We start from the raw sequence: 23,477 nt of genomic DNA on the forward strand, positions 1-23,477 counted from the left end.
TTAGCTTTCTGATGCAGTAAATAAATTGTTGCTTCTAATGTGTTAGAGTCTTAGAATTAAATTGACTCTGGGTTTATATAAATATCCTAGTTGCCCTTTAGTTTTTGCTGTGTGGAAATTTTCCATACCATAAAAAGTGGCCTTCACTTCTGTAATCAAGTCAGGCAGTGCTTCAAATGAGGTTGGCAGATCACAGTTCAAATATCGTTTATAACTGAAGAGAACATTGCAGGGATTGTGCAATGAAATACTAAATTTGGTGTCAGCATGAATTCATCATAAATTGTGGAATCCATGACCACAAATCTATGTCTAAGTGCCCTCTGTGCATCAACAAATAAATGTGGTAAGAGGAATGCACTTCTGTAGTTAGTTGATGAAACTTTGTTCAGACAAAGAACAGGATAAGAATGAATGCTGCTAATCTTGACTTGAGACGAATTTCGTAACTTTTGAAAAGAAATAGAAAACAAAGATCCATTTTTCTTCTGTTCTGGCTCCTGTCCTTTCAGAAGATGTGCTAGTTTAAGTGCAATTCGAGGAAGCACATCACTTTCTTTACTGGAGTGGCCTGTAGGTCTGTTCTAGTACTCAGTTCCTTACTAATGCATCTTGGCTTATTTTTTAAATGATGTTTTAAAATAAATACTGCATTAAAGAAATGTGAATTACAGTCCAATATCCTGATTAAAAGTGTGAACAATGAGCAGCACTCCAAGGGGAAAATTTCTCCTTGACACTTACCACACTGAAATTCTCTTTTTCTTCCCCACTGAGAACATTGTCACATTGACATATGACTTGTTGAACATTTTCTTGCTAACCTTTGTTCTTTTACTCCATTCAATTGCCTAATTTATCATTCGTTTTGTTATTAGGAAGTGGTATTTGTAAGTTCTTTTGCAGGTACCTTTTATATATCAAAATCACTGTATTTTTGACTGCTGTGTTTCTTAAGAAGTTCTCTGAAAAGTTAGATTTCCCAGGCTAATAAGCTTAGATCTTGATTACTCTCAGAAACAGTTCTCTGAATGATCTCCTTAACAAAATTCTCCTAACAGGAGAATGATACTGAAATTTCAATTAAAAGGCTTTAAGAAACAATGGAAACTGGAAGCCAAGAGTGAAAAGGTTGTTTCTTCACATATCTAATGTATATCAAAAACTGATCTTAGGTTCCAATCAATAAGAAATTGACTCCCTGGAGATACCCTCTGCTACTTCATTGAAAGAATGTAATTTATATAAAAAATTTCTGAAATATTTCCTTGCTGAACATCGGGACTGAGCATTTCAAGATAAAGGTACACTTTAGTGCCCAGATGATGGCTCCATCTCCTTAACTATCTGAAACAGGTAGTTGTTCATTACGAACACTGAGCCAAGTTTTGCCTGAAGCTCAGCAAGGATAAGAACTTTAATGAACACTCTTTAGGTTGTCCAATATAGAACTGGGTATAAGAGTTCTTTAGAAAAAAAAATCCAAATTACTTAAACCATTCCCGTTCATAAGACTTTCATAAAAATAACCAAAAGCAAAGCCCAATAGCCAGCATACTACTAGATAAAGTGTGTACTACAAATGTTTCTATTTAATTGTGTTCTCTAGGTGATATGGACCACGATGTTGAAATGACAGAATACTCCTCTTCAGATGATCAACTAAACCAAAATGGAAGTGTTTCAGTGAATCCCCTCCACTTCTTCCCCTCTTGTCTTCAAATGCCTTGGACACAAAACTATTCTTCATTGGAGAACAGAGGGAATATATCTCTTTCTGCTGTCTCTGAGTATATAGCTTCATGTGACCCAAATGTACCTGATCTCTTCTGGGAATCAGGTACAGATACAAATAACAAAGAGACAGTAAACTCAGGTTATTGTTCTGAAGTTAGCTACAAGTCAGAGAATTCACAAGAAGAGAATTCTCTACTTATCTTTGAAGGGCTGGAAGACTCTTACCTGAAGGAACCCCAAGAGAAGAAAATGTTGCTTGATGTAGAAGGAAATTACAGGTCTGCTGCAGCCAGACGTGTACAAAGCCGACGCTCTTTTCACAGGCCAAAACCTCTGCAACACCCTAAACTTCAGAAGCTAGCATCTCTTCCAGCATCTTGCCATGTCCCTCCACATTCTTTGGAACAAGAGGAAACACAGTTATGAGCCAGGACTTACTTGAAAGAAGAAGATGAGAGAGAATCACTTGAACAAAGGGCTTCTGTAACAATAGAGAGCAACCTGTTGGTTCATAGGATCTGCTCTAGAATGGTTTCAGATGGAAAGGAGGTGGGGTCCTGTGGTGTCAGAAACACTGGAGCTTTTCTGCTGCACTTACATTTTTAAGTTCTTATTCATAATGTAAGGGTGCATAGTGAGGGGGAAATTTGACTCTTTGTTGTTTTTTCATGTAGACTGTTACAAATACTCTATTATTTTTGGAGGGCTAAACCAAGAATCCTTTCAAGTGGTAAATCGTCGGTGGTTTTTTTACATGGAAGTGGTTTATTATGCCATTATGCCATAAATACATTTAAAGAACTAGACTGTATTTGCTTCTTCAGTAATGGGATTAAATATTTATGCTATATGAAATAAAGTAGGAGAAGCCAGTGGTTAGCCTTTTCCCTGCTAAATCTACTCTGATTGAAATTGATCGGTGCCTTTTTCAAGTGCAAGTTAAGAAAAACATTTTCCTACTCCTGAATATTTTTGTCACTGAGTAATTGTGGGATATTGACTCTCATGGAAAACTTTCCAGGGAGAGGAAAGTCCTGGCATCTTAAAATTTAATCAGCTACTCCAGGAGGGCCAGTTCCTTCCTTCACCTTTAATCCCTCAACTCAGTAGCACTGGAATGAAAGAACACCCAGAATTAGCTCAGCATTTTAGTTTGTGTGGTCACAAGTGATTAATTTCATTTTCTTAATTAAGCTGCTCTATTTTAAATAGCCTCACAGACAGGACTGTAAATATTTGTCATTTTTACTGCTGCTTTGGAAGACACCTTCCAAATACTGTTAGATTATTCTGTTAATTTATGTATCACTTTCAATGGTTGATCAGGATAATGGTTTCTCAGATGGTATTCTGAGTTTTGCCACATGGTTTAAGTGCCACAATGACTCAGGATGTTGATGGTTCAAAGTATTGTATAGAAGCATGTGCATGTATATACCTACCTGTTCGTGCTAGGAACGTCCTTTATTTTTTTGTGCGCGGTTTTCTGTTAAATGATACTTAAGATTGCACTAGACACTTACTGCATACAAATTAGATCTATGTCACCTTGAAGATAGCTGCAGACATCAGTGAAAGTCAACTCAGATGAAGACTAAATAAAAGTTAAAAGTCTGAGACCTCTCATAGATGCATAATGCTACATGCCAGTGCATAGTCCTCTGACCTATGTGTATTTTGCCTTGGAAGATTCCAGTCCTGAAATTTTGGTTTGAAATGTTCAGTGGTATAAGTTACAAAGGTTCTGTAACAGCAATAGAAGGTGAGTGTTTGTCCACTTCTGTGATCCTAATGTGTTCTTTATTTCTGTTTTATATCAGTGTAAACCATCTGTAAATGAACTAAGTCACCTTCAGGGTAGTATCTGAATTGTTTAAGAATGGATCCTGGACAGAGGCTTTATCTGGTAAATTTTATTTTATCTATAGGAATTAGTGATTGTTTCACTCTGCCTGCCCAGACTTTGAATGGGTTCTAGGTGATGCTGTGTCAGATGTCAAAAATAGAGATTTACCCAAAAAGGGTGGAGCAATGTGTGAAAACTCATGTTCACATCTTCTTTCTATTTTTGTCCTCTTAGCTAAAACTATATGTTAGGCTGGTGCACATTGCAGAGATATGATGGCAAATATCATATACAAACCTAAACAGACACAAAACATGGATGTTTGGAGATTAGATATAGAGACACAATTCTTTTGATATCAGCTCACAAGCGGCTGCCTGTTTGGCAGTCATCTTGGGCAATGATGCAAGTCAGTTGGGAAGCTTCATCACCCACAGCTAGTCTTGTTATATATAATTCAATAATGTAAATACAATTTTTGTGAACTGAGTACACATGAACATACTATTTTGGTGAAGTAGAGTATATACTGCTTCAGATATTACAATTGGAACAATTTTAGTAATTGGCATATATAACAGGACCGTGACTGATCCCAAATATTAGGACAGGTAAAGTGCAACGTGCCAAAATCTTCCCTTCACAGCATAATGCTGAAGTACCAACACCAAAGTTGGCAAGATGCTGATCAGGTGTTGGCTTTGAAATAAAACTTTCACTTCTTATTGCTTTTGTACAGAGGTTGTTGCTGTGCCGCAGTCAGGAAAAGAACCATGCTGTGGACTGCCTTCTGCGTGCTTGTTAGAGGATTCCCAATCTATTTGTATACAGGCTACCTCAAGGAAACGTTTTTAAACTGTCATCAGCAGGTGGCAGTTTTCACCAGATAAATGTTGCACAGACAAGAGTATGTCATTTTGAAAATCACAGGATATATGTTTTTATTGGATTTGTAATCTTTTATGCTAAACAAGAGAGGACCAATAAACGCCATCGTATTTACAAACACAGCAGTCTGTGAAAAGCCAGCAGTATCCTGTATGCTTTTGAGAGGGCTGTGGGTTGTAGTTTTATAAAACAGAGAGGAACATCATGCCATTTTAAACAACAGAAAAGGAAAGACATTGTATATAAAGGGCTTACCTCTCCATTTCGAAGGCCTTAGGCATTTTCTGTATGTTGCATCACTGTAGTTGAACATACAAAGGATAAAATGGACCAGTCTGACAGCAAAGAGACCTTTCCCTGGAATATCTTGCATAATTTCTGAAGCTTATATGCCTCTGGAAGAGGTTTTCTGGTAGAATTGGTTCTACAGTAAGGTTTTGTTTGGCATAGTTCCTCAATTTGAAATGTGATGAAAAACCTTTCATGTCCCCAATTTCCATATTGAGAACATACTCATAGCTAGAATATAGTGGATTATACTTCTTGGTTTTTTTTGGGAGCAATTGTTCCCGATGTCTACCAGGGTGTATACAAAAAACAGGTTATAAGAGTTCATCATCTATTTCAATTGTTTTCCCAAACTCTTTGATTGTACTTTTACATTTCCCAAACTATATGTACCTGTGGGTTCAATCATTTGGCTACTTCTTCAGCACACTTTAACCAATAAAGCACCAATAATTTCTATCACAGCAACACAGATTCAGAGCTGCTGAGAATCTGGTTTTTTTGGGTTTTTTTTACCCTTGTTTATTAGATTGGAATTATCAGTTGATAAGCAGTTCACCTCTGGGGAGCCCAGTTCAGTCCTTGCTTTGCTGAAAACTGTCTCTTAAATTTTTTGGTGACATTCTCTGTCAAAGAAAGGCAAGCTGAGCATTCCACAGCCATTATTTATTGAACAAGTAACTGTGGTCTGCCTTGTTGCAAAATGATGAAATAAAGAAATATTTGATGTTTCTTTTATGTATTTTGCTCCATGAATAGGGTTCTTTTTAACAATGTTTATTATGCTGCACTATGACCTAGCAATGTTAAAAAAACCCCAGAAGTCTTGCCTGTATTGAGACGAGTTCTGTTTCTCTGAGCTGTGAACCTAGTTATTGAAATATATGAAATTATGTTTTACAAATATATGGTCTATTCAGAGATTTATGTAACAAAGGTTGCAAAATAATCACGTGCCTTAAACTGTCACTCTTTGGAGTGCTGTTGTTTAGAGATACCTGTATGTACTTTCCAAAAGGTGTCAACTTACTGCATATATTTTTAAATGAGTAAAGTTGTTCTGCTAATGTCTTTATAGAAATGTTTTAATAGTATATCATAATGAGAAGTTTGACAATAAATTGTATCACTTTGGTGGAATCACACTCCTTTGGCAACTGATTTAGAGAATCATTTATTTATTACATTTAGGAAAGACTCCCCATACAAGACGTCTGAGAAGTATGCATTTCTGCTCCCAAATCAAAGTTAAAAAGGACAATAGAGTGCTCATAATTCATGTAATTTATAAAACACAAATCATTAAAAGCAGCAACAGAAGCTGTAGAAGATCTTCTGAGTCTCTCTCTGACGACTGTCATACTTTTTGTATAGTTCTAGACCCACTGTAGACAATGATAGAATTCCCACTGACTTCATAAGGGAGTATTTCCATCTATGGAACAAAAGGTTCCATATTTTGTCAAGTTATATAGTTATATATAGAGATGTCGTCATAACACTATAATTTAAATTTCACATAAATATAATATAACATCTCATCATTATTATGCACCTGGATTGGAGCAATCCAACATCATAGAAGCAAAGATCGGACCAGTCTTAGAAGTGATTTCATCAGTTTCAATAAAGTTGAAATAAAGTTTCAATAAAGTTTTAGAAAAGTGAAGTGATAAACAGAAAACCCTACTGGCTGTAGGAGGTATTCATAGTTTTATATGGTGTATTTTATTTTACTTAAATAGTTATATATAGAATACACAGTATTCATAAGGAAAGGAACTCTTCAGACCCATGGGTGAATTCAGCAGTGTTTTCAGGAAGCATGCATGTCTATGCATTGAAGGGACCCTGAAAGGCAATATAGCTGCATTCATGGCTGAAAGCAGAAATGAAGAAAATCTGAAACAGAAAGATCAGTTTTGTGCTGCTAAGATGTAAGTAGCTAAGAATGGGAAAAAAACACGTGCAGGCTAAGTATGTGCAGGTGAGTATTTAAAATAGAAACAATGAAGACTGATAGGAATAAAGCTGACCTCAAAGGAAGATAATGTAGACATGCAAAAAACACTTATATCACCTGTATAATAACCATTGCTCAATTCCTGCCCACACATACATGGTTTCAAATTTTAACTCTATAATGAACAATTTTAGCTGACAACTTATTACTAAGATTTCCTTCAGTGTAAAAGTACTAGAAATGCCAGTTAGTGTAATTACAAATAATCCTGGATTGACAACTCAAACTGTGAGAAAAAAATTCACAGAAGCTGTAGCAAAGAAATAAAACTGTTGTTATCAAATGTCTGCAATAAGGTCCCAAGAAGCAATGGGATGATTGCAAAATTTGCTATCGTCCTATACTCTCTGTCTCAGAACATTATAGAATAGAGAGCATTTCACTCAAGAAATAAAAATGGATTTTGATCTGAAGACAGAAAGAAGTGATCAGTTGCAGGGCATGGCCAAAAGAGCATACTGACAAGCAATCCGTTTACATGCAACCAGTCCCTTAAATACCCTTACATCTCTATCTTCTTACACTCTTTTACCTCCCAAACACCTTGATCTCCCCCTTTCCCTGTCTTTGTTTCCTATTAAAAACATCTTATAAAATATCTTGCAGAATCCCAAGCTTTATGCCATAGGCAGTAATTCTCTTTGGTCTGTAAGGTGATGCAGGGAGCCTATCCAGTTGGTTAATCTTGATGGTTTTCACCACTGAAGAGAATGGAGTTGATCATCCTTCTGTGACTGCCCTGGAAGAAGCCAGATCAGAGTGTTCCAGTTTTTCTACTTCATTTATAAGGGTTTCCTGATGATCACCGTCCCTCTGTGCACCTGTGTGTGAAGATGAACTCCTTGTTTCATAATCTAACAGTTTCATTTTAAATTCTGGGAAAAAAAGTTCTAAAAAAGATTTTCTATTTTTACTTTTATATCACATGATTCAAAATCTGTGAACTGATCAGGTTTTGCCTATGATAAGTGGTATTTTTTATGTTGCTGGGATTATCAAGGCAAGTAGAGTTATCTGCACCAAACTGGTTTCTGCAAAAAATTAGCTGTTTCTATCCATCACCTGACATGCATAAAGAACAATAGCATCATTACAAATTGGTAATTATAATTTAGTCAATTGGCCTCTTCAGTTACGAGTTTCACTAACACTATTTATCACATCAGTCAAACAAACTCCCACTTCCTTTGAAATGTTTAAAAGCTGGATCAAATTGATGGGTAATGTACAACTCTAATCAACTGAACACTGCCTAAATTTCTTGAGTTTTGAAGTTATTCAGGCATTCTGAATCATAGAAAAGACGCTTAAGATCATTAAGTCCCACAGTTAGTCTATCACTTCCATCACTAAACCAACAAGGCCAAGTGCTGGGTCCTGCACTTTGGCCACAACAATACAGGCTGGGCACAGAGTGGCTGGAGAGCAGCCAGGAAGAAAGGGACCTGGGAGTTTGGATTGACAGGAAACTGAACATGAGCCAGCAGTGTGCCCAGGTGGCCAAGAAGGCCAATGGCATCCTGGCCTGGATCAGGAATAGTGTGGCCAGCAGGACCAGGGAAGTGATCCTTCCCCTGTACTCAGCACTGGTGAGGCCACCCCTGGAGTGCTGTGTCCAGTTCTGGGCCCCTCAGTTCAGGAAGGATCTTGAGGTGCTGGAGCAGGTCCAGAGAAGAGGAACCAGGCTGATGAAGGGACTTGAGCACAAGTCCTATGAGGAGAGGCTGAGGGAGCTGGGGTTGTTTAGTCTGGAGAAGAGGAGGCTCAGGGGAGACCTCATCACTCTCTACAGCTCCCTGAAAGGAGGTTGTAGCCAGGTAGGGATTGGTCTCCTCTCCCAGGCAGCTATCAGTAAGAGAAGAGAGCATGGTCTCAAGCTCTGCCAGGGGAGGTTTAGGTTAGATATTAGGAAGAAATTCTTTACAGAGAGGGAAATCAGGCATTGGAATGGGCTGCCCAAGGAGGTGGTGGATTTGCTGTCCCTGGAGGTTTTTAAGAAGAGAGTGGATGTGGCCCTTAGGGCCATAGCCTAGTAACTGTGGTGGTAGTGGATCAAGCGTTGGACTTGATGACCTCAGAGGTCCTTTCTAACCCATCTGATTCTATGATTCTATGTCCCTAATTATCACACCTACTGATCTTTTAAATACCTCCATGGATGGTGACTCAGCCACTTACCTGGGCAGCCCATTCCAGGAAACTTTTTTCACTGAAAGGGTTGCCAAGCACTGGGGAAACTTGAGGCTGTTTCCTCTTGTCTTATCACCAAAGAATGAGGCCAGAATGCTGAGCTAGGAGATGCATGAGACATGGATATGTTGGTAAGCACCAAGTTTAGGATGAACATAAAGTCTCATGCCGTAACCTAGGTAGGTATGCTGTAGAAATACATTACACAGGACAAATAGAACACCTCAAAGGGCCAATGAAAGAAGATCTGTGTTAGATTCTTCATACGAGTGATTCTTGAACTTTATCGAATAGGAAGCCTTGCTTTCTTTCCCTTTCTGCAGTGACATCCATGGAAAATAATCAGATCTTTTTCTAACTACTTTACTTGCCTTCCTGTGCTGTGGGTATCTTTCCAAAGCCTGCAAAACAAAACTCTGAAAATTAATTGTCCTAAATAAAGGTTTCTTCTAAAGCAAGAAAGACCTCTTAAGAAAGATATATATATATAGTGGTTAAGTTTTTTGTAGTGAATTTAGAAGATCTTAGTGGAGACTGCAAAGACTTTGAAAAATAGCTAAGCACTTTACATATCATGAAGTACCAGATCCATATACTGAAATGCTGAGCACTGATCTAGAGTCAGAATCTCTGATCCACTTGCCCTTGCTATTGGCAGTCAAGGGTTCAGGTGTTACAGACCATAGGAAATATGTTATAATTGTAACAAAGATCTAAATAAATTAGATGTTCGGGAGTATTGTAAAATAGATTTTTTTGGCTGCATTAGCATATCAATGGTCTAATAAGAGATGTAAGTGTGCTGAAGAAACAGCTGAAGTAAAACAACTTTTATTTTACAAAAGTAAGAAAAATATTGAGAATATAAATAATAATTACCATATGGATAAAAAAACTGACCTAATTTGGAGAGAAGGTAATCCATTCTTCCTTTCCTGCAAGGGCTTTTACTGCACTTAATCCAATTTCTACATTGCATAATTCCTTCTCATTTTGGAACAAATATACATTTGTAAGAAACTCTAATGTTATACAAACCTTTAGGAGACAACCTTGCATTGTGAATGTTTCATTTCTTTCACAGGCTTGCACTGTAAAAAATGTAGACATTTTTTCAAATGGCAATTTTGAAATTACCTGAAAGTGGTTTTGCTCAAGGTTCTGCAAAATGTTTACAACTGTGCTTAGTTCTAACATGAAATGGATGGGAGCACAGAAATAGTTTAACCTATGGAATATTTTTTCATGCAAACACTGCCATTGTGCAACTAATTTCATAAGGTGGAAAAGCAAGAGCTGGCTGTTTTCCCCTCTTTTATCCTCCACCATATCTTGAAACATGTAGCTAATTTCTTCAAGAATTTCCAGATAATATGGTGATTCTCACATGAAAAGGAATCTGAATGATTTTTTCTTGCTATATAGATTTGATACACTCTGGATAGGTCTAGAAGAAAAAAAAGTCTTATTGTGGAGGAAGGTACTGGGCCTTTCGCTACACATTAGGTGAATATGTGAAGAGGCAAGCAAACAAAAGTGACTACTACATTCTTGGGATTAACTAATTTTAAGAGCGCTAACCAATAGATCCTTTTCACTAGTTTTTACTAGGATTCCTAATATGTGTAGCTGTTAGCAGTAATAACAGTTTGCAGGAACAGAATACTGAGTTTGAATAGCCAATGGTCAACAGATCAGATTGCAACAGTTTGTAGTAACCTTTGTGCAACAGGGTCAGAAAAAAAAAAAAAAAAAAAAAAAGACTGAGACTGAGGCTGAACAACCAGAATTACTTTGTGCAGAATTATCAACTTAAATATCTGTCATGAGAGAACACCTACTCTCATCTACATTTTTGTCATACTTAATGAGGAAATAGTAGCAGACTCCAAGTATTCACTGACCCATCTCAGCTGTGAGTCCATATTACATTCATGTTCAAACATCTTTGAATAAGTAAATAAGTAGCAGCTACACATAAAGAAAACTACACACATCTAGATAATGTGAAGAAATGAATACTTAGGCTTTTCTGCAAATAATAGATCTAGTTCCACATCTTCATTACCAGTGTATTTCCTTTCATTTTAATGGACCTTTTACTTCACAATGACCTGTAAAATTGGGCTCACTTTTAATCATGACAAATATGTATTGGGCAATCCAGAGGGCTATGCAGCCAGATCCCTCAAAAGGGGAACATTGCACAAGCACAGAGTATAGCATTTGACAGGTGTTAGCGATTCATGGACAGCATAGTTTCAGATTCAAATGCTTTTTGAGTAGCTTTATGAGTTTATGTTTTAGTTTGCCTTGTGAACACTTAGAATTTTACTACAGAAGATTACATGGGAAAAGGCAATTAGATCAGATGGCTAGATTAGATTAGATTAGATTAGATTAGATTAGATTAGATTAGATTAGATTAGATTAGATTAGATTAGATTAGATGAGTTACTGGACCTGGAGCTCATGTATGCAGACGAGCTGTTTAAAGTGATTAAGCTTGGACGCAGCCTGGGCTGTATCCCGGGACCGGGTCAGCTGGACCTGACAGGCGAGATTACCTCCCGGACAGGGCATGCGGACAGACTGGGCTGTGCTCCGCTGGGCAGGGCAGGGCACGGACGTTCTGGAGCCTGAGCCCTGCCGGGATGCCCCGAGGTCCTCGCTGCGGGGCCGCTCATCCCGCGGGCGGAGCCGCTCCGCCGGTGCCGCGGGTGTGGGAGGCATCCTCGGGTCCGGCCTTTGGTCACCCGCTTGGGCATCGCCGCGCTCCGACCCCGCACCGACCGGCAAGGTAAGTCGCGCTGCGTGCTCACCCAGAGCCCCGCTCGGTCTCCTCCTGCCCACCCGGCTGCACCTCCCTGGTTTCTGCAAGAAAGGCACAGAAAGGGGTGGAACGAACAAGTTTTAGGAAACGGTGTTGTTCTAGCTGGCAGGGTTTCAGACCTGCAAAGCTCTGTCAGAAAAAAGGGATGGCAGGGCTCAAAACTGCTCCTGAGTTCCAGTTTAGCAGTTTCCCTAGGCAGTGTTCTTCAGGGGCTTTCCAAATACCTGGTTTAAGATGGGTTCCCTATTCTCCTGTTAGTTATGACACTTGTGATCACACCGAACTGTTAGGCTTTCTCCACTACTTCTTTCACTGGCACGAGTATAACCTCACTGATAGCTACAGTTTCATGTGAAATATTTAGGAAGCTGCTTACGCTATGGTATGAAGGCCTTTTCTTCAGGAGGGAAAAAGGCATATTTTCCCCCCATGCGCCAAGTGCTTGATGGAGAAATGGACTCAGATTATAATACTCAAATATAGCCACATCCTATGATTATGATACCACATTCACACAATGTGATCTCCAATCTTTATGCTGCCATGACTTTAGAACACAAATTTATCTTCTCAAGCCCCTGAAGGCTACACTTTGGGGAATTAGCATCCTGTGTTAGCATCTGCAAAAAACATTACTCACCAACTGTTAGTTAATAGCATTTACTTCTTGTCCCCTTAGAATGACAAAATCATTTAGAATGGAAAAGATCATGAGTCCAACCATAAAACTAGCACTGCCAAGTCCTCCACTAAAACATATCCCAAATCACCATGCCAGTGGGTCTTCGAAATACCTCCAGGGATAGCAACTCAGCCACTTACTTCCCTGGCCAACCTGTTACAGTGTTTGACAACCAGTGAAGAAATTTTTCCTAAGATCTGATCTAAACCTCCCCTGGTGTAACTTGAGGCTGTTTCCTCTCATATGCTGTCATTTGTTCTTTGGAAAAAGAGGCCCACACCCACCTTGTTACAGCGTCCTTTCAGGCAGTTATCTGGAGTGATAAGATCTTCCCTGAGCCTTCTTTACTCCAGACTGAAAAGGTCCCTCACCTGCTCCTCACCAGAGTTGTTCTCAGGACCTTTAACCAGCTTCATTGCTCTTCTTTGGACTCTCTTCCTCAGGTTTAACATAGCGATTCAAGGCTACTAATTCTCACCTTTAAACTATGAAAACCAAGAAATCAGAGCATGCCATATGTTGATTTTTCTATATTCTATAACTTGGCTATTTGCATTTTAATCTCTTTTCCCCTTTGGTAGATTTCTCAGTCTTTCCATCTCATGCCCACAGGTTTGAGTAAATCAGACCTACCTCTTTTGATGCTGCAGAGCACACACCTTCAACCAGTATAGATAATGTATTTTTAAGCAGCAGACCAGCACGTTAATAATTTACTAAGCTCTCAGTAAATCACGGCAGCTCCTTTTGACACAGAAGACTTTTCTGCACTGCAAGAATTCCTCCTCTGCCTGAAGCTTTTGCATTCCACAACTCATTTTAAAACTCACCTTGTCTTGCTGAGACTTGATAACAGTGAAGTTTATTGATCATGGTGCTTCATTCTGTATTTTGAAGTGATGCAATCATGAGATAATCACTTTCCCCCTCCTCTTTTACACTCTTTCTTGTCTGGACTTTTCAGTTTTTATAACCCCTTTCCAGGTTAGAAGGGATCCTATGTACATGATTGCTTTCATTCAAATTACCCAGATTTTACAAACCTTTTATTTTTATTGTCTTCTAATTACTTGGAAAATATCTACTTTTAAAAACAATCTAAAGTTTGAACTGTTAAATTGCAGCTGAGCTTAAGCATTTAGTATATATAGATTAACTCAAAGAACTAAACAAGACCTGCCAGAATTCATAGGGTTTTTTTTTTCAAAACTACCTAGCACTACTTTCTGCACAGTTTACTGTGCCACTGCATTAGCCTCTGCTAAACAGCCAAGAGAACTCTTACAGAAGTTGGAAAACTGATGAATTATGAGCAGAATCTGTCTTCCCTCAGTTTCTAAAACACAGTCCTAGCCAACCTAAAAGAAAAGAGACAAACTCTTACTCCTTCTATCCAGAAATTTCCTATCACTGACCGCAATATCTTTGTTTTATGGAGTATCTCTAACAGTTACAACTCGAGGAAAGTAAAAATTAAAGGTAAATTATTAATTTCATTTTGTGTACAGCCTACCCATTCCATTTCAAGGAGGTTAATTCTATTGAATTTGGAAGGCTTTAAATACTAGTATTCACTGAGTGTTCTTCAACTACTTCCTTCTTAAAATTAGCACCAAAAAAAATAGAATCATGCACAATTGTCAGTTTCGTTATTTTGCATTCACAGTAACCTAGTAGATTTAGGTTGCATCAACATTGCTATTATTATAAGAAACTTAACAACAAAACTACTGTGATGGAGCTATTCATTCATGTCTTTAGCAACGTCTGTTACTAAAGAAATATTACGTTTATAAAATGAAATATCCTTCTTCCTAGGTGTGCTGCTTTGGTGTGCCCATAATATCCAGTGATTGACAAACAAATGTGTTATGATCTGAAAGACCTATATTTACTCTCCCCTTTCTCTATCACTTTGCCTTTAGCCTTCCCTGGACGGATGGAGATCTTTTAGCTCCTGGCCAGGCAGTGGAACACCTATTGTATTATTATTCATATCTCTCTTTTTTGTTTGTTTGTTTGTTTTTGTTTTTGTTTGGTTTTGTGGGTTTTTTTTGCGTTTTGTTTGTAACTGAGAAAGTTACATCAGCACACAACCCAAGACAATAGAAGAGAATTTTGCAGTATTTGGAAGACATTACTCTAACATGGGGGAGATATGTGTGATTTCACAGTGAGGAATGTTTCCTGGGAGCACTTATTGTTTATAAAATTTCACAAAGAAGGGTGGTGTAAGCTGAAGGAAATGTGAAGTGAAATTAGAGTGACATGGATGTCAGTGCTTTGCGCAGTCTTGACCAAGTGCCATTTATGCAATCTCTTTTTGTACTGAAATTGGAACAGAGGAAGTCTCAACATGAATCACCAAGCCCAAGTTTAAAGACAAGTGATGATAGCTGTCTAGGTATAAAGGTATGTTGAATGCAAGTGCAGTCAGGGAAGTGATAGCAGATGTGTGTGGCCATAAAAAAGAACTTGAGACAACAACAAGTATGTTTATAGATGTTGGTAATAGTTTTCTAATTATGATAAGTAATCAAGAGTTTCAGGTAGCATTTGGTAAATTCTGCATTTTGCATCCAGGTTTTCTTTCTCCCAGGAGAGACAAACAAAATAAATATGATTAAACATTCATATTTTTCAAGAATAACTTGGTCCCTGTGTGTGAGTTATGAAGGAAGGGACAACACATCATCTTTCCTGCTGCCTTTGGCCCTCAGGTTTAGAACAGAGCACATTCAACAGGCTGCTTCTCACTTTTGAAAAAAAAAAAAAAGAGATTGTCACTCTTCAACTATAACCATTGTTTATTATTTAGAGAACTTTGCATCTAGCTTAACAAGTATGACAATGAAGCAGGACAACATGACAGTGTTAGATGCATACAAGTTATTGAGAAAGGCTTTGACTGGGTGTCATTTCAGTAGATGAAGACTGCTAATCAACAATGTTTTATATGTATATCACATTTGAAACAAAAGAGAATGTGCATTTACTGTTGTTGGTTGGAGAAGAGCATGTGATTCTCCCCCCCCACCAAAAAACTTTGCACATTAAGTGTGCAAGCAAAGCAATGCCAGAGAAATGCTTGAAAGGAAAAGAAAGTGTTTTTAGTATCCAAAAACATTGCTATTAAAGGGAAATTTTAAAGAACAGACAAATTAGTTGATCTGTCAGGTGGTTTGAACTGCCTTGTAGTGTAAATCTATTGCTATATCACTATAATTTACAAAATATTGTAAGTGTTCGGTGCTTAAAATTTGCTGTCTGATTCAGTGTGTATTTTAGCTATACTATAGTTGCCATGAAGAAAATTCAAGCTCTTTTTTTAATACATAAGCAAATCTCCATTAACTAAAATAGAAAGGATACCTGTAGTATTTTCCTGTGGGGTTACAGGGAAGCTCAGCAGCTTTGACCTTCATCTGGTACACAATGAGGAAGATAACATTTAGTAAATTTAACAAATCTGTCATGCCTGTTGAGAAACATTCTAGGTATAGCAATACTTGGTTCAGTGGTTACACTCTGTGAGCCCTCTGTTTAAAATCAGTTCAGCATGGGGGAGAAGTTAAAGTTCAGTAGAAAGTTCAAAAGAGAATTGGAACATTTTGAACTTTTTTTTGAGTTCAGCAGTGTTTTGCTATGAAGACTGAACTTACCACCCCATTTGTCTTTGAGCTTTAATCAGCAGGTGAACCAAGTTTACCTCCTAATGCTTTGTCACCTACAGCTTTCTTGGGGCAGTAAGTGAACCTTTAAATTGTGCTGTGTTTTTTCTACTTTTTTTCATCCTGGCAAGTAGAAGTAACTAGACATCCTTGTAGAAGGGCCACTCAGTGGATCACAAAAAGTCAGGCAACCAAAATCTATTTTTCTCTCTCAAAAATTATTTCTATTTTGTGCATTTTCAGAGTTCAAAGTATGTGCTGAAATAGGTGAAAAAGAAGACTTCAGATTTACCTCTAGAAAAGAGATGAATTTTTGATCAAGAGATCAAATATTTTGCTTCAAGGCATCTTGCGTTTGGAAAATATATCAAGATCAAGCCTGGTTTTAAGGTTCAATAATAACTTTGTTGCTACCAAACACATAGAATTGCGATTACCTCTGAGATGTAGCTGATGAAGAGATAGATCCAAAGGGCTGAAGTACCTGAAGTACTGTGCCTAGAGAAAGGCTAAGTCTATGTAGCAGCACTAACAAGTGTTTCCCTGACTAGCACTTGGTATAAAGTTTATAAAGGTTATTACTGTAATATGAGGCTGGTATAATCTTGTATCAGTAGAATTGTTCTGTGGAATTCTTTGGCATGCATGCCAATGAAAATAAGGGCAATGTGCCAAAAAGAATTGGGAGGTCTGCAATAGTCTCATTTTCCTCCTGCTTCCAGATGAGTGAGTTGGTGGGAAAGAGAGCTAAAACTGTACCTTTTCCTGTCTCTCTGTGTGAAGTGGGCACCACTCTCAGGATTGGTGTTCGCTCCTCTTCAAGGAACAGAGATCCTGAAACTTAGCAGCTGCTTAGAAATGATTGCTTCCTGAACAGGTTCTCTTCATGCTCTGATTCCACATGAATAACACCATCCATCCCTTTATATCTTACATCAGAAATGCGGAATATAGAAAGAGATTCTAGCATACTCTGTGTGCTGTAAAATATATTCAGATTCTGGGGGACAATCCTGGGTCACTCTGCACCCTTCAGTCCAGTTTTCTGATTTTAAAACAGGACTTGTAAAACTTACCAGATCCTTGCAATGCCAGGCAAAGCTCACTCTTCTGTGAAACATCTGGAAGTCTGGGCTGGAGAATTTATCACTTCCAGCCTGGCCTGGAAGTGCTGAATTTGTTACTGGCTGAATGGCAGATCCCAGAGGGTTGTGATCACTGGCACAGAAACTAGCTGGAGGCCTGTCACTAGTGGTGTCCCCCTGGGTTCTAAATGAGGCACAGTATTGTTTAACTTGTCCATCAGTGACTTGGATGAGGGAATAGTGAGCCTCCTGAGCAAGTTCACTGATGACACAAAACCGGGAGGAGTGGCCAATATGTCAGAGGGCTGCGCAGCTCTTCAGAAGGACTTTGACAAGTTAGGGAGAAGTTTCACATGAATATGAAGAAGAATTTCTTTACTCTGTGGGTGACTGTGTACTGGAATAGATTGCCCAGAGAGGTTGTGGAGTCTCCCTCACTGGAGATATTCAAGAACTATCTGGACACAATCCTGTACAATGTGCTCTGTGATGACCCTGCTTGAGCAGGGAGGTTGGACCAGATAACCCACTGTGGTCTCTTCCAACCCTCTAGACCCATTCTGTGATTCTGTGATCAGTTTGTCTAAAGTGTCTTAAATGCCATGACATTAGATGTCATGATAATGTTCTCAGTCCATGCTGCATAACCTGCTCTGTTTCTCAGCAGTCTTAAGATATAAAGCTATCAAAAAGTATCCAAAGAAGAGCTATAAAGGGGGTGAAGGCTCTAGAGGGGAAGCTGGATGAGGAGTGACTCAAGTCACTTGGCTTGTTCAGTTTGGAGAAGAGGAGACTGAGAGGAGACCTCACAGCAGTCTACAACTTCCCCGTGAGGGGAAGAGGAGGGGCAGGCACTGATCTCTTCTCTGTGGTGACCAGTGATAGAACCTTAGGGAATGGCCTGCAGCTGAGTCAGGGGAGGTTTAGGTTGGATATGAGGAAAAGATTCTTCATTGCAAGGGCAGTTGGGTACTGAAACAGGCTCCACAGGAAAGTGGTCCCAGCACCAAGCCTGTCTGAGTTCAAGAAGTGTTTGGACAACACTCTCAGGCACATGGTGTGGTTCCTGAGGTTATCCTGTGCAGGACTAGGAGCTGAACTTCGATGGTCCTAGTAGGTCTCTTCCAGCTCAGCATATTCTATGATTATATGATTCTGTGAATTTTTGTGGGTGGACATTCAACACCATGAGCTTAGAATGCTGAATATGCTTGAAAAACCTTTTGTATCACCTACTGCATGTTTTGGAAGATTTTTTTGAATACTAATTAAAAGAAAAAAAGTTGTCTTCATAAAATATTTATCTCTGTGATATGTTCTTCAGAATGAATTGACAGCTTCAGAAACTGGTTTACATATCTCCACACTCAAAATGTACTGTAAGATCCATCCTTCTTTGACTCAGTCTTTAACAGTAAGACCAGTTATTCTTAGGGCAAATGGCCCCCTGAGCTGGTAGACAGGGACTGGCAGCAGAATTAGACCCCCTGCAATCCAGGAGGAAGTAGTTAATGACCTGGTGAGCCATTTAGACTCTCAGAAGTCTATGGAACCAGGTAGGATTCATCCAAGGGTACTGTGGGAGCTGGTGGAAGGGCTTGCCAAGCCATTCTTCATTGTTTATCATCAATCCTGGCTAACCAGGGAGACTCCAGATTACAGGAGGTTGGCCAGTGTGATGCCCATCCACAAGAAAGGCTGGAAAGAAGATCCAGGGAACTATAGGCCTTTCAGCCTGATCTCGGTGCTCAGGAAGGTTATGGAACAGATCATCTTGAGTGCAATCACACAACACATACAGGACAACCAGGGGATCAGGCCCAGCCAGCACAGGTTTAGGAAGGGCAGGTCCTGATTGACCAAGCTGTTCTCCTTCTATGACCAGGAGACCTGCCTAGTGGATGAGGGGAAGGCTGTGGATGTGGTCTACCTGGACTTCATCAAAGCCTTTGATATTGTCTCCCAGAGCACACTTCTGGAAAAAGTGGTAGCCCATGGCTTCGACAGGTGCACTCTTGGCTGGGTTAAGAATTGGCTGGATGGCTGGGGTCAGAGGGTGGTGGTGAATGCATCCAGTTGGTGGCTGGTTCCCCAAGGCTCAGTATTAGGCCAGTCCTGTTTAATATATCTATTGATGACCTGGATGAGTGGATCAGTGAGTTTGCAAATACCACCAAGTTGGGCGGGAGTTGATCTGCTGGGGGTAAGAGGGCTCTGCACAGGGGTCTGGACAGGCTGGATCAATGGGCTGAGGCCAATGGTATGAGGTTCAACAAGGCCAAGTACTAGGTTGTACACTTTGGTCACAACAACCCCATGCAGCTCTACAGGCTGGGGACAGAGTGGCTGGAAAGCTGCCCAGTGGAGAAGGACCTGGGGGTGCTGGTTGACAGCTGCTGAAGATAAGCCAGCAGTTGCCCAGGTGGCCAAGAATGCCAATGGGATCCTGGCTTTTATCATAAAAAGTGTGACCAGCAGGACAGGGAAGTGATATACCCTCTGTATACCCTCAGTACTCAGCACTGGTGAGGCCACACCTCAAATCCTGTGTGAGGGCCCCTCAATTCAAGGTCATTGAGCTGCTGGAGTGTATCCAAAGAAGGACAATGGAGTTGGTGAAGGGTCTAGAAAGTAAGTCTGATGAGGAGTGGCTGAGGGAACTGGGGTTGTTTAGCCTGGAGGGAAGGAGTTTCAAGGGTGACCTTATCGCTCTCTACAACTACCTGAAAAGAGACTGTAGCCAGGTGGGGATTGGCCTCTTCTCCCAGGCAACTAGTGACAGGGCAAGAAGAAATGGTCTCAATCTGTACCAGGGCAGGCTCAGGTTGGACATCAGGAGGAAATTCTTCATGGAAAGGTTGTTAAACATCAGAATGGACTACCCAGGGAGGTGGTGGAGTCACCGACCCTGGAGGTGTTCAAGAAACGACCAGATGTGGCACTTGATCCTATGGGATTTTCCAACCTAAATGATAGTGTGACTCTGTGATTTATCTCTCTTACTTTGATGCAAAGAGCATTAGGAGATGCCATAAACATGCAACATTTCAAACAAACTTGTAAACTATCTTGATAAAATATTACGTTATTTGGATTTATTTCAGATTAACTTCCCAGTACAACGAAGCAATGAAGTAATTGGAAATAGATGTTAAAAATGACGTGTATCTCAAATGAGAGGAAAAACAATGGATATGTTAATACATAAATGATATTAAGAAAGTTGTGTACCACTATTCAAAGACTGTATTGTTTATCATGCCAAACAAAGCCATATCCAGGTGTTTCCTTTAAAAGCAGAATCTGGTTGAAGTGACCTTTTTTAACTTGACATGTCATTGGACCTCTTCTTTTGCTGACAGTGTGAGTAGGAATGCAGCTTTTTTAGTAAGCTGGTGGCAAGAGCCGTAAACATTCAGAAACAGCTGGAGCCTAGACCATGTGCTTTTGGACAAAACAGAAGACACGGATGATGGACTACTTTAAAACTTTTAGATGTTTTTCCCTTGCAAATGTTTTCAGGATTTAGTTTTGGACTTACCACCAGCTCTGAACCTGGGAAACTTGTTAGTCTGCACAACCCATCTGCTCTTTCTCTCTTTGATCCTTGGAACATGAAATGAAACAAGTTTTTCTGGTCAAATTAGTTCAAGGTAATCAACCAGTGTATCAGATTATTCAGTGTCTGTCCTGCTGCCTAGATGAGAATACACAGTTCATTCTGCAGGTTCCCAGACGAAAAAAAAGAGGCAGCAAAACTTTGCAATCAGGAAAGAATTGTGATTCTTGTTCTTTGCTTTGCTTTATTCACATTTCCAAGAAAAACTCTTTCATTCCTTTACTTGTCCTCCGTTGCTCAGTGTCACTGATTTAGTGTTCTTTTGGGTTTAATTCATATATGGTCCAAAAAGAAAATTCATATATGATCCAAAAAATATCAGGATATGGGAGTGCACATTCTTTCATGTAAACTCTAAACAGGAAAGAAGATAGCGGTCAAGGTAATACATTATTGAGGCTCTTGTCCTGAATTCTTTGAAGAGTTAAAGACTGCTACGCTCAGCTTCCCTCTGTTGCAGAAGACGGAGCTCTGAAATGTGTCATGAAGGGTAGGATTGTGGAGCACCAGTCATTATAGCTGCTTTGCTGAGTGGGACAGAAGTAGCACCACAGACCATCTAAGTGACTTGGAAATGGGGCTTAGGGAGGTTACTAGCTGTATCCACAAAATGTGGAAAAGTTTGAAAACCACACCTACTCACATATTGTGCTGGATAAAATACACAACTGTACATCAGGAAAGATGAGCTGTCAGTTCTCTTACTGTAAGTAGCCATATCCTGTTGTGCAGCTAAGCCAAGACAATCAACTTAAATAAATGTTAAAGAGAAAGATTAGTTAAGTCAACAAATGCAGAGATATAACAGAGGTATGAGTGATTAATGGAAAAAATAATAAAAAAAGAAACAAATCTACTGCAAATGTAGATTTTGGCTCTACTTAATGCATATAAGCTGTCGTTGGAATTAAAATGTTCAGAAATGTGTCAGAAATTGTGAGACCTGACTAGATATCCAATTTTTGAACAGCTTCTAATTTTTTTTGAGCTGCTGGCTATGTCCAGCCAGCATAAGCAGTATGAGCAAAGCTTCACTAGGAGGTAAGATCCTGTCCAGCCATTCAGTTTTCATTGTTTCCATCTATGGATGGATACAGAATTAAGTAGTATTATTTATTCTCTGGCATTTCAGCTTAAGGCAAAAGTGGTTTTCTTGTATACTATTATCTTTGCCAAGATTTCTATGAAGGATGCAGACATTATCTTTGGCCTGGGTTTCTGCAGGTGCTGTTTTTATAATGTATTTTAGATAGTCTGTCTCTCAGCTAATACAAAGGAGCTACTTCATTGCAGAAATATGGCAGGATTCCTCAGTTATGCTGGGTGTTGTATGTTGTCAGTCTGAATTATTTATTTCCTAACTGTGAGATACTGACTGACTATAAAACCACAGACCCACAGGCAGATTTCAGTCTTTTCTTCCTTTGTGAAAACTGGCTTAACGTTACCTCTCTGTGTTCAGAGATCAAAAAGAGCTTTCTCTTGATGATGGATGTAATTGTTTTTAACAGAACATTCTTCTCACCCTTATTCAATAGCTTATTTTGATTTACAAATATCTTGCTGTCATCGAAGTCTGCTTAGAGTGGCCAGCATTATCCACCACTATGCTACATGTAGCTGTCACCCTCTAGTGTTAGTAACAGGACCATCAAGACTGATGCAGTATCTAGAAACTACTGAATTAACTTGGTGAGAAAAAAGGGTGTTGGTGCACTTTGAGAAAGATAGATTTTAAATGGCACAAAGACTTCTGCATGTTTCTTCTGGAAGGATATTGTGGAAGTCAGTGATGAGTGATATTATGAAAATAATCGGTAAGATGCCCAGTAGATGGTCAGGCTAAATTAAGAGGCAACACATGGAAAGAAAAAAATATCAAGCCTCAGGGCAGTAGTTTAGGTCTCTTGAACAGTAAACTCTCTGACCCCTGACTTTCAACTAGTTAATCTGTGGCTGAATCAACATCAGAGCAACTGAATCTTTCAGAGGCTCTTCACTGATTTATACAACCAGTATGTGAGATTTATTTAAGCTTAGAATGCTTACAAAATCAGTAACATGTTTGAAATACACAAGTAATTGTTGTTGACATAAATAGCATGAATTAATCAGTACTATTGTTATTATAAAAAGTGAAGTTCTTGCATTTGCAACTTATTAAGTACTTATTAAGCTATCAGTAACAGTGGTGTTTACAGAAACTAGTATTAAAAGTATTGATAGTGATAAATAAGATGCATATTGAGAGATATCTGTAGTTCTTGACATTTTTCTTGATGCCAGTTGGTACTCAAATTCAGCTAAATATTACATGAAGACATTGTAATTATTCTTTTTTTTTTTCTCGAGCAATAGTAAAAAGAAATCTGTTAGTAATAGTAAAAAGATTCTCCTGTTAATTATTTTGAGGTGATATGTTAATGTCCAAGTAATATGTTTTGTCAATTTCTTGTTTATAATTCATTGAGTTGATTAATTCAGTTTGGTGGGATAAATGTCCTGGTTAAAAAGACTGGGTATTCATTACCTCAGTAAGACAATAAATAATCATAGATCATGAATCTGAAAAATAACATAGAGGTTATCTAGGTGTTTTACTTAGCAGCAGGATG

At 39.0% G+C, this 23,477-nt stretch overlaps 1 protein-coding gene across 3 annotated transcripts in view; it reads left to right on the top strand.

The window, feature by feature from the left end:
- Nucleotides 1–6,019, top strand: part of SLC9A3 (solute carrier family 9 member A3) — a 58,234-nt gene extending 52,215 nt beyond the window's left edge. For 2 of the 3 annotated variants that reach the window (XM_050324477.1, XM_050324483.1), the window contains one exon: nt 1,610–6,019. In XM_050324477.1, coding sequence (XP_050180434.1) covers nt 1,610–2,163 — 554 coding nt within the window. In that variant the 3' untranslated portion in view covers nt 2,164–6,019. The remainder of the gene's footprint in view (nt 1–1,609) is intronic. The other variant, XM_050324491.1, reaches the window with a different exon arrangement.
- The last annotated feature ends 17,458 nt before the right edge of the window (nt 6,020–23,477 follow it).

The sequence above is a fragment of the Myiozetetes cayanensis genome, unplaced genomic scaffold, assembly GCF_022539395.1.
Source record: "Myiozetetes cayanensis isolate MyiCay16 unplaced genomic scaffold, myiCay2020 scf1, whole genome shotgun sequence".
Classification (NCBI taxonomy): Eukaryota; Metazoa; Chordata; class Aves; order Passeriformes; family Tyrannidae; genus Myiozetetes; species Myiozetetes cayanensis.